Here is a 21,990-nt window from a genome sequence, read left to right on the forward strand (position 1 = left end):
CCGGAGCTTTGACAGGTCAGCCCACTCAAGAGTCCAGGCGTTTCTATCCGGTCCACCCCCGGATCTGCACTAATCCATGATAGGCTAGAGGGCAGGCAATACCCGATAACGATAACGATGGGATCATCCTTCGACCCTCTTCTCCATGGATCCCGTCCGGGCTCCCCTCTATCTCCCCGAAACCAGTCAGAAGTATAATCAACAAGACTACAGAGTACTCGAGAGTCTCTTTCCCAAAACCCCTCGGCACAATGGTGTCGTCGGCGCCCCCTAAGAAGCTGGAAGAGCTTCCAGATGAGATCCTGCTGCGCGTTCTTTCCTGTGAGTAAGCCTTTCTGTTTCTGCCAAGAGGCGTGCTACCGGACTTCCCAGCTGACGGCTCGGTGCCCCTCAGTCCTAGAGCCCTACGACTTCCCCGGTCTGCAGCTCGTATGCCGAAAGCTCCAGAAGATTTCCCTCGACAACAATCACTGGCGATCTAGGACATTTGACGAGTCGCCATTTTCAGAGGCTTTACAGAGACGACGGCGCATCACTTCTTTTGGCGACGACGACATCACTGACTACCCTCTCTTCAGCAGCGCTGCGGTACAACTGAGTCAGGAAGAAGGTGGTGACACAGAACCTGACCCCCTCTTCTACGATGAGGAGACACAGGAGCAGCGCAAGCTACAGCGGTACAAGGACATGGCGAATTGGGATCCCTCGTTTCCGACAGAGCCGGTCTTTTGGTACAACGAATACATACAACGCTATGCGCCGATTGCGACAAGTTGGCTGCAGCAGCCCAAAATCCGAGACGGGGCCGAGGAGGATACGCTGGATGTCCGAGGAATGGCTCTGTACAGCCCGAGTCGAGGAACCGACGAATTGCTCGTGGTGTCGCCGTTGGACGACGGCTCCATGTGCTTGTGGGACGTGAAGGGGACAAGGGGTCAGAAGGGTGCCACCGTCGCGAAAAGCTCAGCGGGCATCTTATATCTCGACGGACCACAGACAATGGGCAGATCTCGCAAGATCGATACTGGTGTGACGGAATGCGTTAGCGTCGACAGCTTCTCCGACAAGGCCTTTGTCGCAGTACAGGGCCACCTGCTAGAGGTGGATCTCAACCGTCTCGAGGTCGTTGGCGAACAAACATTCGAATGGTCCATCACAGCCCTTTCTTCCGCCGCCCCAGGCTTGCCCTTGACCGTAGGAACCTCATTGGGAATCCATCTCTACGACTATAGGGCGCGAGTCAGGTCGCCGAGTGAGATCATCGACAGGATAGACGTGTTAGCGGTCGACTCGACAAGCGGGTTCTTCCAACGTAGGCGAGGCAGCATTTTCGACGATCCGCTGCCGCCTTATGCTCCTTTGTCACAGCCTACGCCCTTGAGCATCTTACACCTGCCCAATGCTTGCGATGAGTTCTCCTTCTCAGACGACATCTATGTTGCAGGGCGCTTCTCCAACATCCTACACTACGATAGACGCACATTCCCTTCAATCATGGGTTCGATTCATTCGGGAGCTCGACTGGCTAGTCTCGCCTCTCTGCCGTACCCATTCTCCACACTCGACAGCGAGACACGTCGTAGGAGCGACTTGTCCGTTGAACAAGTATTGGAGTCGAAGACAAGGGAAGGAGGCCGGACTTTGATCGCCGGTGGTGAGTACAACACCAAGGGTTCTCTGGAGTTATACGGCTTGTGCCCACGGCCAGGAGGTTCGTCTGCAGATCTCATGCAGAACTCAACCATGAAGAATCGGCAGACATCCTCCCAGTCCAAGATTCTCTCCGTCGCCAACCAGGGTACTCGCATCGTGTTCTCGGATGGGTCGGGACTTCTCAAGTGGTTCGAGCGCGATGGCTTCACTGAGGTGAGACGGCACAAGATCGGACACAGCGAGGTGGATGAACGTCCCTCTCTATTCGCCTCTATGCCTGGCTCTGATGACCTCGCGAGGAAGATTTTGTCGACGCAAACGCCTGGCGGACAAGATAACGTTAACGATGATGACATACTGTTCTGGACAGGCGAGAAGCTGGGACTCGTCAGCTTCTCCGGCAAGCCTGGGTTTACCGCAAGCGACTTTGAACAGCCAGAGCCTAAATCGGAGGAAGAGGCAAGAGTAGGAGTGGCCGAGAAAGAGTATGGCGAGAGGATGAGGATGGCTCTGGAGCGACAGGCCGACGACGTTCGTTTCGTGCGAGGCCTAGGACTGGGGCTAATGGGGTAATGGTGGGCAATGTAAGATGGAACGTTTGACGAGCGTTTTCATGACTGGCAATAGGATCATGGGTTAATGAGGATCCATTATGAGATCCATTCTGATAAGCCGTAGCGGCCCGACAATAAAGACAGTTAGAGTAACAGCAAGAGATTTTGTTCAAGATGTTGTGCAACGCTTAACCCACCAAGCCGCAAAGTAGACTTTTGATTAAGAGTGATGAAAATGCGAGTGGCAGCGTGCAGAGCGACTAAGCCGACATCGGCGCGGATCGTCATGATTTCCACGAGGTGCCGGTAGTGTACGGAGTAGTAGGTAGGTAGTCGATTCGATAGCGGCTAGAAAACTCTAAGCGTGAAACAAATACTTCAGCGCAGTATTGAGCACAGTCTGGGACGAACCATGTCCAGGCCTCAAATTGACCTTATGCGCTGTACATAGACTCCAAATTTCTGAGATGGCGGGCACCAAAGAAGATTTTATCTTCAGGCAGGTTATGAACGGCACACACACGCAGCGACCCCTCTTCCGGCAATGGGCTGGAGGGGTAAGAAAAGCTATGACCTCAGAGCCGTTATTCAGAACAGGGACACACATCCGGATAGTCTTTTTTTGGGCAGAAGGTTCCAAGATAATCTCCCGCTCTTCTGCGGGATGGACAGGGGGGAAGAGACCTCACTGAAGTGGAGGATATGAGGAGTGGAGATTCGCTTAAAGGGCGCTAAAGCAATGTTGGGCATTACGCGGAATCTGGCGCCACCGATTCTCCGGGCTGAGGCTGTGCTTGGTCGTTATGCCGCTTGCGATTGGCTGATTGTACCTTCCAAGCCCCCCTCTAGAACTAACGGAGACTGGTCGTCAGGCACCACTTGGACAGAGCAGTCGGCCAACGTTTGGATTTGGATCTCGGGCAAGAACCAGCCACACTGCACCTGCGTAATCCCTCCGTCCGCACCGCAACGTCACCTTTGGTGCGCGCTCTTTCCAGTCTCTCACTCAGCAAGCAACAAGCCAAACGAGAAAAATTGTTCTAGAGAAGCAAACCTTTCGCTCTTTCATCACCTGCGCGCATTTACGAATTTTCCAAAGCTTGCTTGCGCAAATCATCAACAGATACCGGCATTCCCTCCATTGAGAACTGCCCAGCATGGTGAGACGCTTCATGCCCCGCGCGCGCGCACCGCTCCGATTCGGCTGCAGCGACTCCAAAAATCTACGACCACCGACCGCGAGAAGGAAAGAGGACTGACCGTTTGCGCTTTTAATATTTCTAGGGTATCTCACGACGTCCCAAAGACAAATCCGCAAAGACTGGCCCCGCCGGACCGTCCGGAGGGGCTGGCGGCGGCAAGCCCAAGAAGGCCACATACGAGGTCACGAAGAAGAAGGAGATTGGCGTTTCGGATCTTACGCTGCTCAGTAAGGTGTCCAACGAAGCCATCAACGACAATCTCAAGAAGCGATTCGAAGGCCAGGAGATCTATACCTACATTGGCCATGTGTTGGTGTCAGTCAACCCCTTCCGGGACCTAGGTATCTACACCGACCAGGTACTCGACAGCTACAAGGGCAAGAACCGTCTCGAGATGCCCCCGCACGTCTTCGCTATTGCCGAATCTGCGTACTACAACATGAAGGCATATCAAGATAACCAGTGTGTCATCATTTCCGGAGAATCAGGTGCTGGCAAGACGGAAGCCGCCAAGCGGATCATGCAGTACATCGCCAACGTTTCAGGAGGAGAGTCGGGCGACATCAAGCAGATCAAGGACATGGTGCTGGCAACCAACCCCCTACTCGAGTCTTTTGGCAACGCAAAGACCTTGAGGAATAATAACTCGTCTCGTTTCGGCAAGTATCTGCAGATTCACTTCAATGCGCAGGGCGAACCCGTCGGTGCCGACATTACCAACTACCTTCTCGAGAAGTCAAGAGTCGTCGGCCAGATCACCAACGAGCGAAACTTCCACATTTTCTACCAGTTCACCAAGGGAGCTTCCCAGAACTACCGACAGCAGTTTGGCATCCAGACACCCGAGACGTACGTCTATACTAGCAGATCGAAGTGCCTCGAGGTCGACGGAATCGACGATTTGGCCGAGTTCAACGATACGCTCGAGGCTATGAGAATTATTGGTCTCAGCCAAGGCGAACAAGATGAGATCTTCCGCATGCTGTCTGCTATTCTGTGGGCCGGCAACATTCAGTTCCACGAAGGCCAAGACGGATACGCCGCTGTTAGCGACCAGTCGGTAGTGGACTTCCTGGCATACCTGTTGGAGGTGACGCCTGAGCAGCTCATCAAGGCTATCACTATTCGCATTCTCACTCCGCGAAACGGCGAGGTCATCGAGTCACCAACGAACCCAGCCCAGGCAGTCGCCACACGAGACGCCCTTTCCAAGGCCATCTACAGCAACCTATTCGACTGGATCGTTGAACGTGTCAACAAGTCACTTAAAGCGAAGCAGGCCACGAGCAACAACATCGGTATTCTCGATATCTACGGCTTCGAGATTTTCGAGAAGAACAGTTTCGAGCAGCTTTGCATTAACTACGTCAACGAGAAGCTGCAACAAATCTTCATTCAGTTGACGCTGAAGGCCGAGCAAGACGAGTATGCACGCGAACAAATTCAGTGGACACCTATTAAGTACTTCGACAACAAGATCGTGTGTGACCTCATCGAGGGTATCCGCCCTCCTGGTGTCCTCTCCGCCATGAAGGATGCTACCAAGACAGCCCATGCGGACCCTGCTGCATCTGACCGAACCTTCATGCAGAGTATTAACGGCATGTCCAACCCTCATTTGACCCCTCGTCAAGGCAGCTTCATCATCAAGCACTATGCTGGTGACGTGGCATACACTGTGGACGGAATCACGGACAAGAACAAGGATCTGCTCCTGAAGGGATTGCTCAACCTCTTCTCTGGTAGCAGCAACCGCTTCGTCCACACCATCTTCCCCAACCAAGTCGACCAAGACAACCGCAAGCAACCTCCTTCCGCCGGTGACCGTATCAGGGCCTCCGCGAATGCGCTGGTTGAAACTCTCATGAAGTGCCAGCCTTCTTATATCCGAACCATCAAGCCCAACGAGAACAAGTCGCCCTCCGAATACAACGTCCCCAACGTCCTCCACCAGGTCAAGTACCTTGGTCTTCAAGAGAACGTTCGCATTCGTCGTGCCGGATTTGCCTACCGTCAGACGTTCGAGAAGTTTGTGGATCGTTTCTTCTTGCTTTCTCCTGCGACTTCGTACGCTGGCGAGTACACCTGGCAAGGCTCGTACCAGGATGCAGCAAAGCAGATTCTCAAGGACACCAGCATTCCCAAGGAAGAATGGCAGATGGGAACGACAAAGGCCTTTATCAAGTCACCCGAGACCCTCTTTGCGCTCGAGCACATGCGAGACCGGTACTGGCACAACATGGCCACCCGTATTCAGCGCATGTGGCGCGCATACTTGGCCTATAGGGCTGAGTCTGCTACTCGTATTCAGCGTTTCTGGCGTAAGAAGAGAACCGGAGCCGAGTACCTGCAATTGCGCGACCAGGGTCACAGGGTTCTTCAGAACCGCAAGGAGAGAAGAAGATTCAGTTTGCTCGGCTCCCGAAGATTCTTGGGTGATTATATGGGAATCAACGCTTCAATGGGACCTGGCTCGCAGATTCGAAATGCCATCGGCATTTCCAACAACGAGAAGGTTGTCTTCTCTTGCCGTGGAGAGATCCTGGAGGCCAAGTTTGGCCGATCCAGTAAGCCGAGTCCCCGTATTCTGATCGTCACCAGCAGCAAGTTCTACATTGTTGCTCAGATGCTTGTCAACGGCCAGCCTCAAATCTCTGTTGAACGCTCGATGCCCCTTGGTGCCATCAAGTTCATTGGAGCCTCCTCGGCTCGTGATGACTGGTTCTCTTTGGGTGTGGGCTCGCCCCAGGAGGCTGATCCTTTGTTGAACTGTGTCTTGAAGACCGAAATGTTCACGCAGATGCAGCGTGTCATGCCCGGTGGCTTTAACCTTAAGATTGGCGAAGTGATCGAATACGCAAAGAAGCCCGGCAAGATGCAAACGGTCAAGGTCCTCAAAGACTCTCAGCAAGCCGTGGACTTCTACAAGAGTGGAGGTGTCCACACTCAACCGGGCGAGTCTCCATCGTCTGTCTCCAAGCCGACACCCAAGGGCAAGCCTGTTGCTGCTCGACCCATTACCCGTGGCAAGCTTATCAAGCCTGGTGGTCCCAACGGTAGACCCTCTCGGCTGACCAACACTAACCGGACTCCTCAACCTCGACCTGCTGCTTCTTCTGCAAGATCGGTTCCTCAACCTCCTGCTGCCATCAGCTCGGCCAAGACTGGACCATTTGGACGTCAACAACCACAAGCCGCCGCCGCCGCCGCTTCAATTCCTTCACATACCAGGCAGCAATCATCAACTTCCGCAGCGACCAGAATGCCGCCTCCTCCGCCCCCCGCTGCGCCTCCCGCCAAGGCCAAGATTATGGCTAAGGTTCTGTACGACTTCGCCGGTCAGAAGGAGAACGAGTTGACGGTCAGAGCCGGTGACATGATCGAGGTCGTCCAGAAGGAGAACAACGGTAAGCAGCCATTCAGTCTGAAACCCATCGAGAGATGAAATACTAATATTGGGCGATAGGTTGGTGGCTTGCAAAAAACGGCGGCGCCCAAGCTTGGGTTCCTGCTGCCTACGTCGAGGAGCAGGCTCCCGCGCCTGTCGTGGCTCCTCGCCCGCCCCCCCCTCCTCCTTCGGCCAATGGAGCGGCTGCCCGTGGTAAGCCGACTCCTCCTCAGCCGCCCATGAAGCGACCTGCCGCTGGACGCAAGCCTGCCGTTGCTCAGCCGCGCGACTCGGGCTTGAGTCTCAACGGAGCTAGCGGCTCCGACAACAGCCGCAGCAACACCCCGACTCCCAGCCTGGGCAACAGCTTGGCGGATGCTCTGCTCGCTCGCAAGAATGCGATGCAGAAGAAGGACGACGATGACGATTGGTAATCGAATTTTCGTGTGGAAGGGTCAGGGATGAGGTTGGGTCGATAGATCCGGACCCTTGGAATGATGCTTCATGATTGCACGACACGATTGCTCTTTGGACTGATGGTGGAGGAAGGATGGCGGATTGCTTTCTAGAGTGGCAAGCGGTTCACGATCAACAAAGCTGTTTTGAAGTTCTTTCAGCATACAGGATCAGGGCAACCCCGGATGGTAAGGCGGATTTGATCCTGTCTTGTGTGCACATTTTTCTGTTTGGTAGATTCGGGAGTCAAGGGGATTCATGGCCAGCGCAGATGCCGTCTTTGGATGCCCCCTCTTTGTTGGTTTTAGGGCGATTGAAGGTAGTATAGAACCGTGGGCAATAGTCCCCCAAAAAGAGAAAATTGCTGTTCACGTTTTTATTCATTGTCTATGACTAGTGATGCTCACTCCTCTCCGTCTTTTTGGAGGACTTTCCTGCGACGTAATAGCTCCGCTAGAGGTACATCTTCGTCGTCAGTCATATCCTCATCCTCGTCTACGCCAAAATCTTGTAACCGCTCCCCGTCCGCGTTCGTCCAGCCCGGTTCTCCATCCGCGCCCTCTTCATAGCCATCCTCAGAGTCGCTGTCAATCATATCGTAGCCCTCCACCTCCTCCAACTCTTCCATCATGCGCGAGCGGTTACTCTGCCACCGCCGCCGATCCGCGTCCTGCCGCGTCCTAAAGGCATCGAGCTCCTCCTCCTTGCTCCCGTATCTCGGCACCACCATATCCTCGGCGTCCCGAGTCGATGGCCAACCTCCCTGCGCGGCGCGCCGCACTTTATCCGGGTCCGGCGGCGGCCACATCCCTTCTTTGCGATTCAGCCCGTTCTCGGGCCACTCCCACCCGACGCCATGGCCGTCCTTGCTTATGTGTGGATTGCCCGCAAAGGGAAACAGCCACAGCAGCGGATTCCCGGTACCCATGGCCTGCGACAGATTCGCATAAATCCCGACATCATACGGAAATTCCACCTTTTCCAGCCGGAGCTTCTTCCCGTCGGGTCCCGTCATGGACCAGAACTCGCCGGCGTCTTTACGGTTCCGGTCGCAGACGGCGGCGTGGCGGTCGACTTCCCAGCCTTCGATCATTGTCTCGTTGAGGACCCAGCCGCGGACGGTGGAGAAGAAGAGGATGCCGAGTGCGAGAGAGGAGAAGAAGCATATCAAGGTGTCGAGGGTCAGGAGGACGAGGATGGGGAGGGAGGGGCCCAGGTAGGAGGGAAGGAGGCGGTTGTCCCAGATGGCGGCGAAGCGGGCGTAGAGGAGGCTGGCGAGGTACCAGAGGGAGAAGTTTGTCCAGGCGAGGAAGCGGAGGAAGTGTGGGAATGTTGTGAGGGAGACGCAGTTTCCTGTCCAGGGGCAGTGGTGGTCCATGCCTGTCCGAGGAACCGGATGTCAGTACATTGTGTTTACATGAGGCTTGGGGAAGCTAGGATGGAAGGGATGTTTGGTGCTGCTTACGAGGGACACAGCGCGCGCAGTGCCGGCAGTGATGCGCGCGAGGCGGTTTCGGCGCGGCGCACTTTTTGCACCAGCCCCGCACGAGGCCGTACTCGTCCGGCTCGGGCACCTCGACGACGGCGGCATCGGGAAAGGGGTAGCGGCCCGGGTCGACGGTGCAGGACTTGTAGTAGGTGTACCAGAGGCAGGCGAGGAGGGCATTGAAGGTGTATGTCTCGGAGCGGGTGAGTCGCCCGGGGGCGAGAGAGTCGTCGGCGACGTAGAAGAGGATCTGGGAGGAGACGGAGAGGAAGCCCATTAGCGCGCAGGAGCCGGGGACGGCGAGGCGTTTGATGAGGGGGGCTTCGTTGATGCCGGCCATTGTTGCGCCATTTGGGGGGGAGTTGGTGTCGTTATTTCCAGGACTAAGGGGGGAGATTGGTAGAGGTTTGGCTAAGTGGGCGGTTTTGTTTGGCAGTCGACGTTGCGGAATTCGAGATTGGGCGGAGGATGGTGGTGGTGTGGGATGTCAGCACATGTCGGTGCCGGGACGGAAGGCGGAAAGTTGGGTCGGCGGCGGAGCGGTCGGGATTGAAGTGGAGGGTAGGAAGCTTGACGCGGTTCAAGGGGGCAGTTCTAGGGGGTACGGGCCAGGAAGGACGCGTCTTCTGCCTTGTTAGGGGGAATGTTTAATTGGATTATGTAAGGATTCGACAACTTGGCAACCCCCTGTGAAGGAAGGACGACGACTGCCTGCTGGTACACATTCCATGTCCATCAATTCCTCCTACGACTGAAGGAAATGTACTGAAATTTCAATGATTTGTTGAATTGGAAACGACTCGTGTGGTTCTAGTTGACCGCATGATTTCACTTGTGGCTGCGTTGTTAAGCGAAACGACAACCCAGACTTGGGCTGGTGAAAGTCTTCCTCAATGGCACGCGATGCGCAGATACATCTGACGGCGCTGTGGTAAGATGATTGTTGATTCTTCGCAATACTACTCAATTTCAATTCTGACAATTTACAGTGTTGTTGGTTCTTTTCTCTGGATATCTTCAAACGTTGAGGGACATTCTCTGATCGGTACGGGCCGAGTCTGCCAAGACTTTTATTTATCCCCGTTCACCACGTGGGAAATGGAAAGAAGCTTCTCCCGCTGACGCAATGATGTTCCAGAGTATCCGCGTCTCTCATCCGTTCTAATACTCCTGCTATCGGGAGGTCTGACATGGCTGGCGAGCTATCTCGCCGCATGGCTTCCCGGCGCGGACGGAAGATTCGGTATGTTTCGTCGTATGCCCTGTAAGAGAACCTCCGGTAGCCGGTGCTAAAAATCTCTACTCAGATGAGCGCGCGGGCTCGAAGAGCACCTTTGAGCAGACGATACCCGCCAGACCGCGGCGGTACTTTGCCCCGTTGCTCATCTTTTGCATCTTCCTCCGTCTCGAGGTCTTTCATCGCGTGACCGCCCAGCTGCAGTGCTCTGTGCCGGGAGTACAGGTGAGTAGCGGATGTGCCTCCATCAAGGGAACGACGCGATTGACACGGCCCAATAGTCGTTCTTGTGTATCTACCTCGTCCTCTATCACATCCTCTACTACCAAAGAGCCCGACCACCACCTCCCGAGGAAGACCCATGGGCAAGTATTAGCGACGACATTGCAGTATGGGCAAACGGCTCCCGAACGCTGGCGCTTGGAAGTGCCTGCCTCTTCAGCTACGGCACTTTTGTCGCCATCTCGCAAGATCCCAGGTCAACCTTCTTTTGTTCCGCTCTATCGGACAGCCGAATGACTACTCTCGCTTTCCAACTACTCGGACTGTTCTTGGACGCGGTCATCGTCTCCCTGTTTTGGCGCATCTTGGCTTGGACCAAGACAACAAAGCTCCGTCTGAGGACCCTTGGCACCATTCTGGCCCTCTCGGGAGTCTTTATCAAAGTCTTCCAGATCCTCATTTCACCTCTCGTTTCCGCTAGTGAGGGGTACCCGACTTCCTTTAGCGGGATCGACTCTCTGTACATCTTTGACATCTTCATCGATAGCTTCGCTTTTGCGGTTCTCGTCACCTCGCTGAGCATCCTTGTCTATGAGACAAATCCTGTAACCCCTACTAGTATCATCACCTTCATTTGCGGCCTCACGGCTGCCACCCAAAACATCATGCACATTGGGAAATGGCAAATGGAATCCAGGCTGAGCGCCATCGGGCCTTTGTACCTCCTGGTCCTCGGCTACAGCATGTTTCTGTACAGCACCAATGTCCGCTCGCTCCTCTTCATACCCAGAGCATTGATCCTCGTGCTCATGGTCTCCATGTTCGTCGGTATGACTATCTACGGGCTTCTGAAGTCGGCAACAGTCAAACAGCACCCGCTCAATAGACTCATCTACGATGTCCGAGTGGAATCCGATCGATGGATGCGCCATGCCATGACCAGCGACAACCTGAACGTCGCCGTCGACGTGTACCACGAGCGGCATTACGGGAGAGACCCGCCTCCCAACTTTGACAAATGGTACGAATTCGCAAAGGCTCGGAAATCTGTCATCATCGACCACTTTGAGCAGATGGAGAGCGATATCCTGCCCTTTTGGGGCGTTAAGCCAGAAGCAATCCGGCAAGCCTACAATGAGAGAGTACCGAAAGAGCCTCATATCGCCATGGTTACGATCGAGAACAAACATGTTGCCCACAACTACGAGGGCAATGACGCAAACAGGAAGGTCCTGGACGAGCTCGTGGCCATGATCGGGGGCTTTGTCGAGCATTTGTCCGACATGAAGTTGCCCATCAACTTGAGCAACCAGCCTCGGGTCCTGACACCGTGGTCTGAGCTCAATAGATATACACTCACGGGAATGAAGCAGAAGTTCAAGCTTCTATCGTCGCGTTCGATAGAGGATGCTTCGGCTGGAGATGCTGGTGAAACTCCACCCCGCGAAGGCAACGTTGAGAGAAACGCAGAGTTGAGGGCCGTGGGAGGCTCACCGGCGATTCCTCAGTCCAAGCAGGCTATGTACGAATCGACCAAAGCATGGCGGGACATGGAAGCCTCCGTGTGCCCGACCAACACCCCAGGGAGGTCAGGGCTCCATTGGAACGTCCGCGACTTCTGCACCTCGTGCGTAAAGTGGCACGAAGACGAGCAGTTCATGTGGAACTATCCGCAGTCCAAGAGCCTCTGCGACCAGCAAGACCTCACCCGTCTCCACAGCTTCCACACGTCGGCACCCCCGGTCAAGCCGTTGCAGGAGCTGCTGCCCATCTTTGGCCGGTTCAAAGCCGATGGCTTCAACGATATTCTCTTGCCGCTGATGCCGCTGGTGGAAGATGAGCCGGAACACAAAAAGGATTTTCGGCAGCGTAAGGACAGCGTGTACTGGCGGGGCAAGATTGGCGACAAGCCTATCAGCGACGAGGCGCTGCGCGGGAACCACAAGCACCGGCTCGTCCACCTGGTCAACAACGCGACGGCCGCGGAAGACGTCACGATGATGCTCGGCGCGCCGTCCAAGGGCAGCTGGTACGCATACGAGATTGTCCGCGCCCGGGAGGCCAACGCCATCCTCCCGTTCGATATCGGCATAGCAGAGTACGCGTGCGGCGACGCCGCGCCGGGCTGCGCGGCGGTCAAGGCGGAGCTGGGACAGAAGCCCGTCGCTTCCGGGGAAGATCCCCTGGACTACCGCTACGTCATGCTGCTGGACGATGACACGGCCCCGCCGCCGCAGATGCTCCGGACGCTCCGATCGCCGGGCAGCGTGCCGCTCATGTCGTCCGTGTTTGGGGAGTGGTACTCGGAGCGGCTGATCCCGTGGCTGCACTTTGTGCCCGTGGACACGCGGTTCCACGCCCTCCACAGCACGGTGGCGTACTTTGTCGGGCTCAAGGGGCGCGGCAAGCTCAACGGGCGGGAGGTGGACTTTGAGGCGCGGTGGGAGGACGCCGAGTGGATCGCGACGCAGGGGGCACGGTGGGTGGACAAGGCTCTGCGGAGGGAAGACATGGAGATTTACCTGTTTCGGTTGCTCCTGGAATGGGGACGGGTTGTGAGGGACGATCGGGACAGTATCGGGTATAAGGTGCAAAAGTCATGATTGTTTTTTTGTATGTATTATTCATGTACGCTGTTGGGAGTTTTATTTTTCTCTCGCGTTTTCATTGATGGATATGGGAGAGGGGTCATTCGCACGACTATTACCACTCACTCACTGTTCATGAGTTCATCCGTTCGATGGGCCGGCCTTGAATCGTGTTGATCCTTTGGTGGCCCGAACCAGGAACGAGATACCTAGCATTCTCGGCTGGTCGGCCAGCATAGCAATATGCACCCGAAGCTTAGAAAGCCAATTCATCGGGGCCTTTGGTCAGGAATCCTTGATGCCCATCTCCACAGAAACCAAACGGAAGCTCCGGTCCTCCATATTTTGCTTCGTGCAAGTTTCCCTGAACCCCTGATGCGTTTCGGCCGAGAAGAACCTTCTGTCGCAAAAGGAACTCTCCTCTGCCCAAGATTTGAGGCCTGATTTGTCCCGAGCTGACTACAGGTGCTTGGAGGAGCTCACTCATTGCAGATATCTCTATTCGTGATCAATTCTTTAGTGTATACGCATAGGTACTACCACATCTGTAGAGACGCGAGATCATAGACTTGGCGCTTCTGGGTTAAAAGAAGAAGGAAAAAAAACTAAAAAAAAAAAACTCGGCTATGACCCGAGTGGGCTGCCTCTATCACGATCTCTATAACTCATACAAAAAGTGTACAGATGTTCGTTTTGTCGTTGTTTGCCGAGGCTTTGGCAAAACAGGGGGCTGGTCGAGGGGGAGCTTGGTTGAGGATGAAGCTCGTTTCAGAATGACAGGCGGGACAAAATGGGGGGTGTGTGGTGGCCTCGCGACCTTCAGGCTTTGAGAGCTCCATGATGAAAGACGAAAGAGAAGAAAGGGGGCAAATTTGACCCCCTTGCTCGGATTCACAAACAAAAAGGAGCTCCAGAGGTGCCGCAGCTTGGGAAGATCCCCCGTTTGCAATTGGTCGCAGCTTCTTCCTTCGCAAGAAGAGCACCTTCATCATTCATGCCAGCAGAGGCAGTGAAGCAGGAAGGTACCTACCGTGCCTACCTACCTACATAGGAATAGAGAGGGAAGAGCTCCTGTGTGACGATGACGAGTGGGGAAGACATGACGGAATGGGCAACAATTGCCTTAGTCCTAGGTCCCCTCCAGCACGGGGCACCCTTTCACGCCTTACAACACGCTAGACAGGGCTGCCCCTCCCCCTCCCCCTCACCCAGCTCCGAGTTGCCCCCCTCTCACAGGTCCCCCCCCCTCCCTCAGACGCAGACAACGCAGACATCCCAACGCAGCAAGCTGACCGACCTCCCCCCTCCTCTTCGCGACCCAAGACTGCTAGCTAAGGTAGTATGTGACTTACCTATGTAAGCATCGTAAGGTACTTTTTCGTGCCTGACTAACATTACCTAGAGACACAGACCCCCCCGGTTGACGTTTGCTTACACACGACTTTTTCGAATCTGCTGGGACCTTGTCACTTGCTTTGCTACCTGTGGCAGCCGGCATCCACCCGTTGCCATTGTATCCGATTGCTGCGTGTTACCATTGTACCCAACTTCCACCAACGCCCGAACTGTTCCTCCAGATTACAACCTCTTCTCCTCCCATCTCGGATAGAACCTCTTGCATATTTACAACCGTCACACCGATCCCGTTGCTCAAGAGTAGCCGCCCCCCGCATCTCCCATAATCTCCATCCAACAAACGCCTCGAAATCCTACCCCGCGAAAACATCATCGTCCCATACACATAGCAACGACTCTCCGCCTCTCTCTACATCTTCACATCACCAAGCCCACCTTCAACCTCCATACCCTCCGCGACACAGCAGCAAACATGGTCGACCGGCCCAACAAGCCCACCGCCCTGGCCACCACGCCCGGCCTCCCGCCCCAGGCCACCGTCGACATCACCCACAACAACACCCGCGTCTCCGCCACCCTCCCCACCGGCGAGTCCGTCGAGGTCCTCCTCCACGGCGCCACCGTCCTCTCGTGGAAATCTGCCGCCGGCGCAGATCGCCTCTGGCTCTCCGAGTCCACCGTCCTCGACGGCTCCAAGCCCGTCCGCGGCGGCATCCCTCTCGTCTTCCCCGTCTTCGGCCCCCCCTCCGACGCCCACCCGCCCACCGCCAAGCTGAGCCAGCACGGCTTCGCCCGCAGCTCGCGCTGGGAGTTCCTCGGCAAGTCCACCAGCGAGGGGTCCGCCGGCTCAGAGTCCTCCGTCAAGCTCGACTTTGGCCTGTCCTCGGCCAACCTCGACGCCGAGACCCAGGCCAAGTGGGGGTACAAGTTTGGCGCCATCTACAGCGTGTCGCTCGACCGCGAGACGCTGTCGACGTCGTTGGTCATCACGAACGAGGGCGAGGAGGCCTTTGATTGCCAGGTTCTGATGCACACCTACCTGCGCGTCAATGTACGTCCCACCCACCCTTCCTTATACTAAGCTTCCACCCTCCAAGTCCATAAACTAACAGCACTTGCCCAAAACAAACAGGACATCACAAAGATCTCAGTGCAAGGCCTCGACGGCGCCGCCTACACCGACAAAGTCGACAACGGCGCCTCAAAGTCCCAGTCAGGCGACATCACCATCACCCAAGAGACGGACCGCATCTACACACCCACCGGCGGCCCCCGGGCCCCCGTCACCGTCCTCGACGGCGACAAGCCCCTATTCTCCGTCGTCCGCGACAACCTCGACAACGTCGTCGTCTGGAATCCTTGGGTTGACAAGGCGCAAGGGATCGCCGACTTCGCCCCCAAGGACGGCTACAAGAACATGCTGTGCGTGGAGCCCGGCGCCGTCAAGGAGTGGCAGAAGCTCGAGCCCGGCGACGCGTTCGAGGGTGCCCAGGTCATTACGGCGAGCACGAACTGAGGCCAGGGGATGATGATGGGCCGGGGGCGGGTGATGGAGAGCGGAAAGCTGTGAGAAAGAAAGAGAGAGAGGGAGGGAGAGAAAGGGTTCAAGTCACGTCGACCAGATGAAGTACGAAAGGGAATAAGAAAGAGAGGCGGGAGGGGTTGACGCAATAACTGGACAAAGAATCTCGGGACAAACTTAACCAAAGGAAGAATTCTGAGCTAGAAGGGATATTTAGACGGTCAGACGTGGAGAGAGAGAGTGAAGGCCGAAAGTTATCATGAACAAACAGGTGCGCGCGTTAAGGGAAAGCAGGCCCGGAAACTACCCCTTTTGAATACATCACGATTGATGCGGCAAAACATATGCACACTTGACACACACGACACTTGATCAAACGTGCGAAGGGTACTCAGTACGCTATGACAGTTCATTTCATTATCTCTTTTGCTTCTTTTTCTTCTCTTTCATTATCCTGGGCGGCGATGAACCTCCAGATGCGTTTGCAACAATCTAATACATGATCAAGTCGAGGATGGTATGTCCCCCCTTTCCTCCCCTCCTCGTTCCCATGCCCCTCCTCCAGCTTCAATCCAGTTTCATGCCATGAATTTTCTTATACCCAGTTTTCCATACAAGGACAAGTAAAAAAAAAAACAAAAAAAACCAAGTAATGTTTTTTCTTTCCTTCTTCTGCTTCTTCGTCTTCAACTCATAAACCAAAGATTTACGCCAACTATGCATGGCGGGTGTTACTGACACCCATCGTCGTTGTGAATGTACATGTATGTGTGGCGTGGCGGAGGAGTATTGACAGTGTCCTCGCGAGGCCAGTAAGCAAGAAACAAAAAAGGAAATGATGACAAGCGGTAGCGGGTCGTTTTCGGATGTTTGCATCCCGCGTCGATGTCAGTAGTGGTAGTAGAACTCTGATCAAGCTCGCCCACGGGCCTCGGCAGCGAAGAGCTCTCTCTTGATGTCCATGAGCATGTCCTCCATCTTGTACACCTCTTCCCGTGACAGTGCTGCGGAGCGAAGACTGGCGAGAACGCCGCTCAGATTATCAATCATGTTGACATCCTTGGCGGCTTCTTCGACTGGAGCTTCAGCGACGGTGGTGTCATCAGCGACATCGACGTCCATAGAGTCTTCTGCCGTCTCCTGTGTCATGGTCGTCGTCTGCTCCGGCTCCGGCTCCTCGAACGATTGACTCGCTCGGAAGTCCGCCTCCTCCTGCTCATTAACCAGTTGGGAGTTGACTTCGGCATCCAGATCTACGGAGCGTTTCGAAGGGCTATCGTTGACATTGATGCGCTGGCTGCGACGACGGCGGGGGGTTTCCTCCCCAAGCACCGGCGACATGGTGGTCTGGGACGACTCGACAATTTCTGAGGGGTCGGTAGACTTCCTCTTCTTGTGCCGGGTATCGAAGTTGGAAGCACCGCCCCTCTTCCGCTTCCTAGCCGACTTGTCCGGGGATGAAGCGGCCGACCGAGTTACAGGAGTTGAGGGTCCTCCGGGCGAATGGGACTTGCTCTTGCGGGCTCTCGTCTCGACCTGTGAGAGAGCAAGCTCCGCTGGCTCGTCTTCCTCTTCTTCCTCGTCCTCCTCTTCGTCATCTTCACCTCGAACTGTGATGCAGTCAAGCACTGTAGGTTTCTCTTTCTTGGCGCTTCTGGGACCCTTATTAGATTTTGGAGGAGAAATGGCAGGGTAATCGTTAATCGGGAGTTCGCACCGCCTACGGTCGAGCTCGACGACAAGCCTCAACATGCTGTTTTCGTCTCCGTCGCTCATCTCAAAGGAGCGGTCCTTGATGGCAGCTGCGCGCGAGGCGGACCTGGTAAGTACTGTGGGCTGTGGGCTTGACGGCGCGTCGACAAAGACTTCCTGACCGGATCTGGGCTCCTCTACGCCAGCCGCTCGGTTGTTCTTGGGGGTCGATGGCGCAGGGTCAAGAACAGTTTCCGCAGACGATTCCGCGATGTCATGCTGAGATTGCTCGGGCTGCAGTGTCTCCTTTGCGGTCTCGAAGGCAGGCGGTGGGAGTTCCGGCTCCTCAACGGCACTTGAAGGAACCATCTGGAACGAGTCATCTACTGCTGACAGATCCGGGCTGCCTGCTCCGGGAACACGTTGGGAGATTGCACTGTCGGCCAAGTTGAGTTCAGTAGGCTCATCGGTCATGACGGCGGCATCGGGAGATGGAGAACCGGACACAGGGGAGGAACTAAACTGCCAGTTCTCTAGCTCACTGCGACTGCTAGATCGTGACTTGATCTGAGGCAGCAGAGGGAAAGGTCGGGGCTCCAGAGGTGAAGAAGGAGGATCCGTCATCTCCTGGTCATTATCTGCCATAGCCATCGTCTGACCTCGGCGAGGTGTCGGGGTCGAGCTGACAAACTCCTCGTACCTAGCGTTGCGCTTAGGTGTCACATCCTTGGGGGTCTCGACGACCATTCCAGGGGCGGTCGACTTCTCCTCAGTAACCTCTGGTCGTTGTTGCTGTTGTTGTTGGGGGCTTGACCGCATTTCTGGGTAAAGTGCGGCAGCATCCTTCTGCCTCTCCCTGATTTCTTTCTGGCGTTCGGTGAGAACTTGAGACTCGGCGTTGGCTGCCGGGTTCAAAGGAGACTTCTCAATAGGCGCGAACTGAATCTGAGAGTCGTCGTGTCTCAACCGCGCCTTGGCTGCAGCGCTACGCCGGGTTCTACCACGACCCTTCTTAGGAGTAGTGTCGTCCAGCTGCTTCTTCGCAGAGAGCGACAGCTTGACAGAGCTGAGAGGCGATGAGTGGTTGGGTGTAGCCGGTTTCTGAGCTCTCTTTCGAGATGAACGTGTGGAAGATACGGTGAGCATCTCAATGTCGTCCTGCGAGTCTACAAACGAGCGATTCTGGTCCGTAGACGCCACACTGGCGATCTCCAAGCCTGGAAGAACGAGAGTCACAACCGGTTGAGTAGCCAGCAAAACGGCCTTGAGATGTTCAGGGTACTGGATTTGTTCCGCATTCTCGTAAATCCGATTCCATGCCTCCGCGACGGAGTTGACAATATGGCGGTGTTTGCTTTCAAAGGCAGCGCAGATAAGTTCCTCGAACGTTTCGAGCTGGACTTCTTCTGGCTTGCCGCTAGGCAAAATGATCTTGGAAACGGTCTCCCAGAGAAGTTTAACCTGCTGTTGGTCAGTAAAGTAGATTTTCCTTTTAGTAGTAAGACTCACAGCTTCAGATGTAGCAGGGCTCTGTCGGGCCTTCAAATTACCCTGCGAGTCCCGGATCCACATGGTAAGCCCACTCTCCAAGTTCGATACTGTTCTGCAAACAAGCTCCGGGTTGCAGCGAGAAAGGAATGAAGCGCACGCCCTGAGAAGATGGGTGACAATTTCGTCCAGATCTCCACGCTCGCCGGCCTCGTAGAGTCGTTCCATCAGCTCGTTGACCAGTTTGTAAAGGTTATCGAACGGATCGAAGGAGGGTGACCTAGGTCCCGCAACTGCTGTACCCCATAACCTGCGTCGGGCAGCTTCCAATGCCTGTCTGTCTAATGGGTGGCTAGCAACGAAGAGAAGCTCGGTTGTTGCTAGAAGTGTCTTCTTCGACAGCGGCAGGGCATGAACGGTAGGGATAGACTCCCGGATAACTTTGGCAAGCGGCTCGATAGTGCCTAAAGCACGGCCAGCTTCACCAGTTTCCTGGTAAGACCGGGCCGACAACTTTGCAAAGAGCGAACGCCAGGGTTCCCAGGGTAGATTGGGAGTCTCCTTCCAGCCTCGCTCCAGGAGACGCACCACGGTGCGGTATTCATGACCGAGTGACGGCTCACCTGTTGAGCTAGTTGTTTGCGCGCTGTTTTGGGATGAGCTGAAGGTCGCCCATAGGCACTCCGCAGCGAAGACCCATGATGCGTAGGGAAGTTGGTTGACCGGCGGTGACCATATCGGAGTAGCCGACAGCATCTCTTGTGCCAGCTCGAACCGAGAGTTTGCTGACTTCTGGATTAAGAAAGGTGCAAAGAATGTCTTGAAGAACTCGACGTACTCCTCCCCGTCGGGGATACCCGGGGGAAGCCGACAGACCAAGCCGATCAGATGTTGTAGCGGAGTCCGGGCGTCACCAGCGTTCTTCGCCGGCTTATGGGACGGCGTTGACACAGGTGTAAAGGTATGAAGACGACTCAGAGAGATCATCTTCTCGGTGAAAGGCCGGAGACCGAGGGCCTCTACAGCGACTATGATGAGCTCACGAGCGCTGCCCAGGAACTTGGTCGCCATCTCAGGAGTCGGATCTTCAATCTCCGTCAAGCCAGTCTCCCAATGCTTTAGCAAAAGACCGCACACTTGGGAAATGAAGGCCGCGGTGTCGACAGAAACTTTGATCTCTTTGGAGGCGGCCGAGACAATGGCCCCCACCAAAGTGCGCCACAAGCGATGGATTAGGCTGTTCTTATCCGAGAGCTCGAGAAAGTGTCTATCCATGATGGGTTCCATAGTCTGGAAAACACGAGCAGCATTGCGTCGGAGCCACTTGGGATCAATAGCCGGCAGCTCGTTCGGCCGAGCAAGAGTCGTCTCTCTAATACGCTCCTCCCTCCAAATTCGAGGTGTGGTCGAGTCAAAAAGACCGGTTAGAATTAGTGTAATCTGCCGCATATGCTCGTCAACGGCGTCGGGGTTCCTTGCTTGCGCTTTTGGTGGCTCTATCAAGGGCTTGACGCAAATGTCCCAGTAGGTGTCGAGAAGAGCAGTGTTCGTTCCCGGCTTGAATGTGTAGTAAAGGAGGTTGCACACACTGCCGAAAACGACCTCTCGTGTGTGTTTGTTTGTGTACTTTGACTTCAACTGGCTGCCCAAGGGCTGGTAAAGTATAGGGAGAAGCTTGACGAAAGACTGCCCTTCGGTATGCATAGACCAGACGAAACGGTTCCACGCAAAGTTCGCCTCCTGCTTAGTTTGGGGGTGATCGCTATTGTTGAAGCCCATCTGAATGAGCTGCAGCCACTGGTTGAAGAATTGCCATTTGTCGAGAGGACAGCGCAGTAAACCGATTATGACGCTCCAGATCTTGGGGACTGAAGCAGTCAGTTGCCTGTCGTCCTTGTCCTTCGCCATGGTTCGTAGTTGCTGGTGGTAATACTCTGCGAACTTCATCTCTTCAATGGATGTATCAAAGAGCTCCATTACCTTCCGAGACAGCGACTTCTCCTTCCCGAATATGTAGACCGCTTCCAGACCAAGAGATATCGCAGCAGATCGCAGTTCTTTGACCCTGCTCAACATGTCCGTGAAAAGGTCGTTTAGCCAATCGGAGTGAAGCACCATTAACTGGCGTGACTGTTGAACTAGGCGTTTATAGATAAGAATTCGAGACATGACAATGCTCTTTCCCTTGAGGTTGTCTTCGATGTTGCGGAGGGCATTCATGAGACGGCGGACGCGATCCGAAGTCAAGACCTTTGCGGAGAAGTCTTGCGTAGCGACGGCTTGCATTAGATGCCGAGCAACATCTTTCGGTGTTGCAGGATCTTCGAAGGATCGAATGCAGTGATCTATAAAGAAAATGCCGAAATCGCTGGGTATCGTCGAGGCAATGGCGGGGAAATGCAAAAAGGTAGCGAGAAGAGAAAGAGCGTTGTTGACAAGAGGCGCATCTGGTCCTCCGTTTGTGGCATTCTTGGAGGTGATGTCTCGTTGGATGAACTGCACGAAGAGGCCCATCTTAGACTGAAGGGCGATTCGGTCCGGGAGGTTGTTGGACGTCTTCAGCGTCATCACCAGTGTTGTGTAGGCATCTCGCTTCGAGTCCCTGTCTGCCCCGGCGAGCTGCTTCACCGTTGACTCCAACATGTCTGATATGTTTGCTGATGTCGTCAAGCTGTCTGGCTTGACACTTGAACTCAGGGGACTCGGTGAAGAGGTTTGTTTGAGGATGCCCTTGACAGGTTTGGGCTGGGTTGACGACGGCGCCGACAAGGGCGATGATCGGGATTTGGCGACAGCTAGGCCTGGGTAGTTGGGGGCTTCGTTGTATTGTGCCTGAGCAGAAAAGCCCACACGTTTCCTTGCTCTTCGTCCGCTCGGGTTCGTGGAGTCAGCTCCGGAAAGTGGTGAGTATACACTCGGTGGAGTCTGGAGACTTGATCGAGGGTCTGAGGAGGGAGGGAGAACGAGGAGATGCTTCGAGGTGGTGGCATCGGCAGCCAGGCTGGTCTCGCGAGGTGGTGTCGGTGGGCGAGGGGGTAACGACTCTAGTCGGCTCGAGACAACTTCAACAGATCCCATGGTTGCGAAGAGGTTCCCGTCGAGTGGGAAGGGAAAACCAGACTCGGGCAAGCTCTGCTCTATGTCGA

General features: G+C 55.1%; 6 protein-coding genes across 6 annotated transcripts; 4 read left to right on the plus strand and 2 right to left on the minus strand.

Moving 5' to 3' along the window:
* Positions 1–251: 251 nt before the first annotated feature.
* On the plus strand, positions 252–2,226 carry BDZ83DRAFT_573720 (F-box domain-containing protein; the record flags this gene model as incomplete). The annotated part of the gene is made up of 2 exons (XM_060504645.1): positions 252–321; positions 395–2,226. The coding sequence occupies 2 exons, from the start codon at positions 252–254 to the stop codon at positions 2,224–2,226; spliced, it is 1,902 nt and encodes a 633-aa protein (XP_060366915.1).
* Positions 2,227–3,108: 882 nt separating this feature from the next.
* Positions 3,109–7,613, plus strand: BDZ83DRAFT_615038 (P-loop containing nucleoside triphosphate hydrolase protein). Its single transcript, XM_060507876.1, has 3 exons — positions 3,109–3,367; positions 3,492–6,816; positions 6,876–7,613. The coding sequence occupies exons 1-3, from the start codon at positions 3,365–3,367 to the stop codon at positions 7,229–7,231; spliced, it is 3,684 nt and encodes a 1,227-aa protein (XP_060366916.1). The 5' UTR covers positions 3,109–3,364; the 3' UTR covers positions 7,232–7,613.
* BDZ83DRAFT_739889 (DHHC zinc finger domain-containing protein) lies at positions 7,614–9,425 on the minus strand. Its single transcript, XM_060513049.1, has 2 exons — positions 8,719–9,425; positions 7,614–8,633 (listed from the first exon to the last, which is right to left on the minus strand). The coding sequence occupies exons 1-2, from the start codon at positions 9,077–9,079 to the stop codon at positions 7,657–7,659; spliced, it is 1,338 nt and encodes a 445-aa protein (XP_060366917.1). The 5' UTR covers positions 9,080–9,425; the 3' UTR covers positions 7,614–7,656.
* A 207-nt stretch (positions 9,426–9,632) lies between these two features.
* On the plus strand, positions 9,633–12,801 carry BDZ83DRAFT_573782 (capsular associated protein; the record flags this gene model as incomplete). Its single annotated transcript, XM_060504649.1, has 5 exons — positions 9,633–9,670; positions 9,729–9,784; positions 9,878–9,982; positions 10,047–10,201; positions 10,258–12,801. 5 exons carry the CDS (start codon positions 9,633–9,635, stop codon positions 12,799–12,801), a joined length of 2,898 nt encoding a protein of 965 aa, XP_060366918.1.
* Positions 12,802–14,614: 1,813 nt separating this feature from the next.
* Positions 14,615–15,658, plus strand: BDZ83DRAFT_573695 (aldose 1-epimerase; the record flags this gene model as incomplete). The annotated part of the gene is made up of 2 exons (XM_060504642.1): positions 14,615–15,193; positions 15,275–15,658. The coding sequence occupies 2 exons, from the start codon at positions 14,615–14,617 to the stop codon at positions 15,656–15,658; spliced, it is 963 nt and encodes a 320-aa protein (XP_060366919.1).
* A 918-nt stretch (positions 15,659–16,576) lies between these two features.
* Positions 16,577–21,922, minus strand: BDZ83DRAFT_750579 (Rap1-interacting factor 1 N terminal-domain-containing protein; the record flags this gene model as incomplete). Its single annotated transcript, XM_060513935.1, has 2 exons — positions 16,577–18,817; positions 18,866–21,922. 2 exons carry the CDS (start codon positions 21,920–21,922, stop codon positions 16,577–16,579), a joined length of 5,298 nt encoding a protein of 1,765 aa, XP_060366920.1.
* Positions 21,923–21,990: the final 68 nt, after the last annotated feature.

The sequence above is a fragment of the Colletotrichum acutatum genome, assembly GCF_030867785.1.
Source record: "Colletotrichum acutatum strain CBS 112980 chromosome Unknown BDZ83scaffold_29, whole genome shotgun sequence".
Taxonomy (NCBI): domain Eukaryota; kingdom Fungi; phylum Ascomycota; class Sordariomycetes; order Glomerellales; family Glomerellaceae; genus Colletotrichum; species Colletotrichum acutatum.

Excerpts from the sequence above, each read along its gene's own strand:
- BDZ83DRAFT_615038 (XM_060507876.1), top strand. Across the intron at positions 6,817-6,875 it reads CGTCCAGAAGGAGAACAACG|GTTGGTGGCTTGCAAAAAAC; the intron begins GTAAGCAGCCAT and ends ATTGGGCGATAG.
- BDZ83DRAFT_739889 (XM_060513049.1), bottom strand. The coding sequence starts at position 9,079 with ATGGCCGGCATCAACGAAGCCCCCCTCATCAAACGCCTCGCCGTCCCC. Across the intron at positions 8,634-8,718 it reads CTGCGCGCGCTGTGTCCCTC|GCATGGACCACCACTGCCCC; the intron begins GTAAGCAGCACC and ends TTCCTCGGACAG.